A 7,954-nucleotide genomic window follows, 5' to 3' on the forward strand; every position below is an offset into this window, starting at 1 on the left:
TAAAGATTTTATTTATTTATTTGAGAGAGAGACAGTGAGAGAGAGCATGAGCAAGGAGAAGGTCAGAGGGAGAAGCAGACTCCCCACGGAGCTGGGAGCCTGATGCGGGACTCGATCCCGGGACTCCGGGATCATGACCCGAGCCGAAGGCAGTCGTCCAACCAACTGAGCCACCCAGGCGTCCCAAGAGAGGAAGAGAATCTTAAGCAGGTTCCATGCTTAGTGTGAAGCCTGGTGCAGAGCTCAAACCATGAAGTCATGACCTAGCTGAAACCCAGAGTCGGACACTTAACCAACTGAGCCACCCAAGTGCCCCCATCAAAGTCTTCTTAACTTAATAGTTTGATATATATCCATATTACCTTATATTGGCACCAATTTTTAGCATAATATAGACAAAGGAGGAAATCACAATGGTTTAACTAATACTACCAAAGAAGGGTTGAAGAACCTGGAAAAGTGAAACCTCACTGCTTTGAAACATTTTTTGGAAACATTTTTTGGAAACCTGAACAAAAACAGGTTTCAAAGGAGCTGACAATTTTTTAAATACTGAAAATGGGAATATAAAAAAGAATGAAAACAGAATAGGATAAGCCAGGCACCTGGGTGGCTCAGTGGGTTAAGGCCTCTGCCTTCAGCTCAGGTCATGATCCCAGGGTCCTGGGATGAAGCCCCGCATCGGGCTCTCTGCTTGGCAGGGAGCCTGCTTCCTCCTCTCTCTCTGCCTGTCTCTCTGCCTATTTGTGATCTCTGTCAAAAAAATAAACTCTTAAAAAAAAAAAAAAAAAAAAGATAAGCCAATGGGATAGAATAGGATAGAAAGAGGATTAGCCTTATTTGATTAAAGTTTTTTTAAATTTTATATACAAAAGTAAACTTTATTTAAAAAAAATTTTTTTAAAGACTTCTTACTTATCTTTTGAGATAGAGAGCACAGAGGCAGAATGAGAGGGAGAAGTAGACTCCCTGCCGAGGAGGGAACCCAAGATGGGCCCCGATCCCAGGATCCTGGGATCACTCTTGACCCAATCCGAAGGCAGATGCCCAACCAAGCAACTGAGCCACCCAGGAGCCCCAAAACTAAACTTTATTAACACTAAAAGAATTTTAATCTCCTTGAGTCTCAGGGGTTTAAGGACAGTGTAAAACAATGTTCCAAAACTTTTTCATTAATGTTGAACACTGCTCATAACCACTATTAACTGCCTCCAAGCTGGCCACCATTATTAATAGTTAACACATATATATATTTTTTTAAGATTTTATTTATTTATTTCACAGAGAGAGAGATCACAAGTAGGCAGAGAGGCAGGCAGAGAGAGAGAGAGAGAGAGGAGGAAGCAGGCTCTCTGCTGAGCAGAGAGCCCGATGCGGGACTCGATCCCAGGACACTGAGATCCTGACCTGAGCTGAAGGCAGCGGCCTAACCCACTGAGCCACCCAGGCGCCCCTTAACACATATATTTTTAATCTCCAATTCCAGCCCCCTCCCTCAATGCCCTGACTCCTGCCAAATTAAGAGGAATTTACACGTTCTTCTTTGACAGGTGAAAGCTATAGCCACTTAAAATGAAATAACAGTCACAGTCAAATATATAAACAGTTAATTGTCAACAAATGAAGGATACTAAAGAATAGATACCAGAGATTACTGATTTCCAGGGACTGGAGGAAGTGGGATTAGGGATGCTTACTAACAGATATGGGGTTTCTTTTGAGGATAATGAAAATGTTTGGAATAGATATGGTGATAGTTGTACAACTCTGTGAATATACTCAAAACCACAGAAATGTATTCTTTGAAAGAATGAATCTAATGGTATGTCAATTTTATATTAATTTTTTTAATCTTAAAAAAAAAAAGGATAACTTGGCTAAACATATGATATAAAATTATGAAGGAAATTCAAGGACTAAAGGTATAGTCCAGATACTTAAGATCTCTTCCACCTCTGATTCTACATATTTACTGAGAAATAAGATTTGACAGAAAATATTACTACACTCAGAGAAAGCATTGAGATATTTATATACTATAACACATGTCTACTTATGCACCCATAAATGATCTTTGGAATGATACAGTTTGTCCTGTATACAGGAGAAACTGTTACTGGTTGTTGCCTCTGGAGAATGCAAATGGTGGGGTGAGGTTCAAGACTCAGGGACAGAGAGACATTTATATGCATATCTGTTCTATACTGTTTGAATTTTTCTTACTGTGTATCATGCTAATTCAATAAGAACATCTAATAATACACGGTAAAGGTCAGAATTTAAACTGACCTCCCTAGAGCTAGGAAAATGCCAAGTTTAACCTAATAGAAAGAAATATGGGCTAAGCCAAGTCAGAGGATTAAACTGCTATTATCCTGGAACATTTTCAAGAACCAAGAGTAATGACTAACTGGTACACAAATTCCCAATGATGGAGTGTGCCTTGACCAATTACTCAAAACCAACTGAAAGGCTCCAGAACAAACAGAGAAGGCTGAAAGAGACAAGGGCTCCTTAATGTCAACACCAGAATGGTGGTGAAATGATGGGTCTCACATAGTGAGGTCCAGAAGTACACGAGTGGAAATAAGAGAGCAGCAGCAGCTGCATTACAGGCACTTAAGGGGCTTCTCCTTTCTGACCTAGACAGCTTCTAGAGCATGCCAAATCCAAATGGGTCCACCCTGAGTAGAAAATTCAATTATATCACTTAGAAGTAGCAGACTGTGGTGGGTCAGTCTAAAGTTTTCAAAATCAGAAGGACCAAAGCCCAGACATCATGGCTCCTCCACTTACTAAACGTGTAAATTTGGACAGCTTTACCTCCCTAAAGTTGTACATACTTCCTCAGCACGTTCAATAAACATATGAGTGCTCACTGCAAAAAGGCACTGTGCTGGCCGCCTTAGGCGGTAAAGAGGGATGCAGAATACAGATCTCAAAGTTCTCCACCGCCTAGGTGGCTAAATTGGTTGGGCATCAGACTCTGGATTTCTGCCCTGGTCATGATCTCTGGGCTGTGACATCAGCGGATTTGGACTCTGGGCTCAGTGCAGTCTGCCTGTCCCTCTCCCTTCGCTCTTCCCCCCGAACTCACTCACTCTCCCACTCTCTCTCTCAAATTAATAAAAATAAAATCTTTAAAAGTTATCACCACAAGAAAAAAAGTTTAACCATGTGGTGATGGATGTTAACTAGACTTACTGTGATCATTTCAAAATATATTGATACAATTAACACTCCTGCACACCTGAAAGAGTGATGCGGAATACAGAACAAGGCAAAGGGATGGAATAGCGACGGTAACGGGGCAATTCTGAGTTACAGAAGCTGTTCCCTAGGAGGGGATATCTGAGCTGAAACGTGACCGAGGATACAGATCGTTGACAAGGAGGGCTCCAAGACAAACAGCAAACGCAAAGCCCTGAGTTAAGAACGAGCCTGGTGGGTTCAAGTAACAGAAGGAACTGCTTGCAAGGCCGAAGTACAGTGAGCCGAGGGCATGAAATGAGGTCAGGGAGAAAAATGTTTGGCCTCCGAGGCCATGGGAAGGAACTTTAATTTAAGTACAATGGAGAAATATAAGCAAGGGAGCAACGGGCACTCAAGGCTGCAAACAGCCCTGTGCTGCATCCGTCATCAGAGTTAATAAACGGCGGCTCTGAAAACAAGAAAGGGGCCCTGCCTGTCCTTAAAAGGGCGCCACTCCCGCCCATCAAAGGAGTCTCCCGTTTTCAGGGGTTTTGGAGGCCAGAACGTGGACCCTTCTGACACACTCAAGGGGAAAAGTCCATCTCGGATGGGGGCGAAGGTACAAGACTGGGTGGGCCTCTTGGAGCTGTGGCGAGCGAGAAAACGTTCTTCGGGAAAGAGACGGGAAGAGAGGAGTCGGTCCAGAGGAATGACAGTCGCGGTGCCCGGCGACAGGTGCCTCAGGAAACCCTCCGCTCACAACTTTCGGGAAACCCTAGCCAAGCTCGCCCTCATGGCCTCCGCCTTCCATTTCTCGAAGCCGCCGCTCGCCACCTCCCCCTCAGGGAGCTCATCCCAACGTATGGCACAGCGCAGAGTAACTCAACTTGCGTTCCTATATCCGCTCCGCCAGACGATGCCGTCACTGACCCCGAAGCCTCAACTGAGGCCCGCGGTCGCTCCTTCCCGCCAGTTCCCAGGCCCCCTCACACCCCGCTCCCAAACCGGCGCCGCTTTCTCCTCAGCCCCAGGCCGCTCCCCGCCTCAACTCACGGGTTGTTATTACTCATTGTAAGTAACAAGCTGCTGAGGAGCCGCACGTTAGAGTGCAGTCCCGCGGCCGCCATGTCTCGCACGTGGTCTATCACATTCATCCTGCCCGGCAAGGCCGCGGGCAGCGGCGACAGCGGCGCGAAAAGCCGGTAGAATCTCCTTAGGGAAGACTCCAAAATGGCGGCCTCGCCGGGGTCCATGAGGTCCACAAGCGGCACCGCCCCCAGGAAAACAGGCAACTACTGAAGTGCCTGAGGGGGGGAAAAAAAAAAAAACCTCCGTTCCTTCCCCAGGTAACCTATGAAGTGGAATGATTTTGTTGTGAGGTTTTGTTTTATTTTGTTTTGTTTTAGCTAATGTGATGTCTCTCTAAGCTGCAAACTTTATTGAGGGCTTTCAGTGGGGTGGGCCAAAAGGCACTTCAGTATGAATACATGCTCAATTGAAATAAGATGACTCGGAGATAAATTTCTGTCTCAAAAATTAATAAAAACGTATGGTCACTTACCATAAATAATTCAATATAGTTGGAGGTATTTCCAACTGCTGGAGTTAAATATTTTTAATCAGGCGCTAGGGGCAGTCCTAACTGCTTTTACAGTCGGGCTTGCACTAGGCTGAAGGCACCACGCCCCCTTCTCTCAGGTGTTCTGTGTTCTGCTAGAATCAGGCTTCACCCTATGCATAGAATCCTTGAGTGCAAAAGGGCATATTTTTACCCTTTAAAATGACTCACGAGCTCAGAGTGAATAAAGGCTAGGTTGCGTTTTAGGCATCCTAATATCTGTGTAGTAGTAACTTACCGTTTTAATTTGCAATTCCTTAATGACGTATGAGGTTGAGCTTCCTATTTGCTATCTATAGATTATATTTGGTGAGATATCTACTCAGGTCTTTAGCCCATTTTTAAAATTTGGGTTGTTCATGTTTTTTTTTTTTTCTATTTAAAAAAAGTTTTATTTAGGTAATCTTTATATCCCACGTGGGGCTCAAACTCACAACCCCAAGATCAAAAGTTGCATGCTCTTCTAAGTCAGCCAGCTGTCCCTGGGTTGTTCGTTTTCTTACCGTTGAGTCGGTTTTTTGCTTTTTTTTTTAAAGATTTTATTTATTTGACAGATCACAAGTAGGCAGAAGCAGGCAGGGAGAGAGGGGGAAGCAGGCTCCCTGTTGAGCAGAGAGCCTGAGGCGGTGCTGGATCCCAGGACCCTGACCAGAAGGCAGAGGCTTTAACCCACTGAGTCACCCACGCGCCCCTCTTATTGTTGAGTTTTAAGGGTTCTTTGCATATCTTCGATAGTAGTTCTTTATCAGATATATGTTTTATAAATATTTGCTCCCAGTCTGTGATTTATCTTTTCATTCTCTTGACCATCACCTCTCTGTTAAGACAAAGTACTTTCAGTAATAATCCTGAAATGAAATAACTAGTAATAGCCAGAAAAGAAACAGAAAATATTATCTTATTAAACTTTTAAACTTCATCTAAATATGGTGCTAGTTTGTGGTCCATTGGGAAAAAAATAAAGATGCCAGTAAATTTTTTTTTCCAGTAAATTTTTTAATTAAAAATAAAACCAGTATTACAGTACAAAGCGTAAGAGATGAACACCTTTTAAATTACAAAAAATGTATTTTAAGAACTTTTATCCTACATATTGGATTGGTAAAGAAATGAATGATACAGTTTCTACAAGTTTGTCAATGACTCAAAACTGATCATCTTGGGTGCCTGGGTGGCTCAGTGGGTTAAGCCTCTGCCTTCAACTCAGGTCATGGTCTCAGGGTCCTGGGATCGAGCCCCGCATCAGGCTCTCTGCTGGGTGGGGAACCTGCTTCCTCCTCTCTCTCTCTGTGCCTGCCTCTCTGCCTACTTGTGATCTCTGTCAAATAAATAAATAAATTCTTAAAAAAAAAAACCTGATAATCTTTGCATATTTGTGTTCCATAAGCAGTATAAACAGATTTGTCAATTGCTGCAGCACAGCTGTGAAAAGACATGGAGGAAATATAAATTCATACTATTAGGTGGAAGAAGCCTATCTGAAAAGGCTCCATACTGTGATTCCAACTACATGACATTCTGGAAAAGATGAAACTGAGGACAATGAAAAGATCATTGGTTGCCAGGATTTGGGAGGGCGGGAGGAATAGGTGGAGCAGAGGGGATTTTTTAAGGCAGTGAAACTTCTGTATGATACTGTAGTGGCCCATATATCATTACACATTTATCAAAACTCAGAATGTACAACAGTCAGGGAAACCTAACAATAAGCTATGGACTTTGGGTGATAGCGATGTGTCAATGTAGTTATGTCAGTTGTAACAACGTACCACGGTGGTGTGCGATGTTGACAGTGTGGAGGCTGTGCATGTGTGGGATAGAGGGTAAATGAGAACTCTCTGTATATCCCACTCAGTTTTGATTGGAAACTAAAATTGCTCTAAAAAATGAAGTTTAGGGGTGCATGGGTGGCTCAGTGGGTTAAAGTCTCTGCCTTCTGCTCAGGTCATGATCTTAGGGTCCTGGGATTGAGCCCCACATCAGGCTCTCTGCTCAGCGGGAAGCCTGCTTCCCCCCAACCCTCTCTGCCTGTCTCTCTGCCTACTTGTGATCTCTGTCTGTCAAATAAATAAATAAAATCTTTTTTCAAAAATCTCTAAAAAAAAATAAATAAAGTTTACCCCCCAAAAGAAGAAAGAAATGGAGAGGATGTAAAAATGGACCTGTTCTTGGTGTCAGACATGCTAGATACATCATGGTATCTAACACACTTAAGAGTAATGGCTAGCACACAGTAAAACCTATACAAATGCCTGCTGTTATACTGTTTAATACATTTGAAATATTTTTAAATTAAAACCACAGCTAGGGGGGCACCTAGGTGGCTCAGTGGGTTAAGCCTCTGCCTTCGATTCAGGTCGTGGTCCCGGGGTCCTGGGATCGAGCCCCGCATCGGGCTCTCTGCTCAGCAGGGAGCCTGCTTCCCTTCCTCGCTCTCTGCCTTCCTCTCTCTCTGCCTGCCTCTCGGCCTACTTGTGATCTCTCTCTGTCAAATAAATAAATAAAAATTAAAAAAAAAAAACACAGCTAGGTACGCTTGGGTGGCTCAGTCGTTAAGCGTCTGCCTTCAGTTCAGGTCATGATCTCCAGGTCCTGGGTTGGAGCCTCTCACTGGGCTCCTTGCTCAGCAGGGAGTCTGCTTCTCCCTTTGCACCTCACTCTGCTCATGCTCGCTCTCTCTCTCTCACTCTCTCTCTCAAATAAATAAGACAGGTCATGCTCCTGGGGTCCTGGAATCAAGTCCCGCATCAGGCTCCCTGCTGAGTGGGGAGTCTGCTTTTCCCTCTCCCTGTGCCTGTCACTCCCCCTGCTTGTGGTTTCTTTCTGTCAAATAAATAAAATCTTTAAAAACAAAACAAAACAGGGATGCCTGGGTGGCTCAGTCGGTTGGGCTGCTGCCTTCAGCTCAGGTCATGATCCCAGGGTCCTGGGCTCAAGTCCCGCATTGTGCTCCTTGTCCAGCGGAGAGCCTGCCTCTCTCTCTGCCTCTGCCTGCCACTCTGCCTGCATGTGCTCTCTCTGTGACAAATAAATAAATAAATAAATCTTTAAAAAACAAAACAAAACAGGGGTGCCTGGGTGGCTCAGTGGGGTAAAGCCTCTGCCTTCAGCTCGGGTCGTGATCCCAGAGTCCTGGGATCGAGC

The 7,954-nt window shown here is 44.2% G+C and overlaps 1 protein-coding gene across 2 annotated transcripts in view; it reads right to left on the reverse strand.

Moving 5' to 3' along the window:
• The window catches only part of LOC111156354 (anaphase promoting complex subunit 7), a 23,895-nt gene extending 19,087 nt beyond the window's left edge, over positions 1–4,808 (reverse strand). The window contains exons 1-2 of one of the 2 annotated variants that reach the window (XM_022517145.1): positions 4,754–4,808; positions 4,246–4,496 (exon numbers count right to left, since the gene is read on the reverse strand). In XM_022517145.1, coding sequence (XP_022372853.1) covers positions 4,246–4,445 — 200 coding nt within the window. In that variant the 5' untranslated portion in view covers positions 4,446–4,496; positions 4,754–4,808. Of the gene's footprint in view, positions 1–4,245; positions 4,497–4,753 lie in introns of those variants that run through there. The other variant, XM_022517143.1, reaches the window with a different exon arrangement.
• Positions 4,809–7,954: the final 3,146 nt, after the last annotated feature.

The sequence above is a fragment of the Enhydra lutris genome, unplaced genomic scaffold (assembly GCF_002288905.1).
Source record: "Enhydra lutris kenyoni isolate GAN:26980312 unplaced genomic scaffold, ASM228890v2 scaffoldscaffold46, whole genome shotgun sequence".
In the NCBI taxonomy this organism is placed as follows: Eukaryota; Metazoa; Chordata; class Mammalia; order Carnivora; family Mustelidae; genus Enhydra; species Enhydra lutris.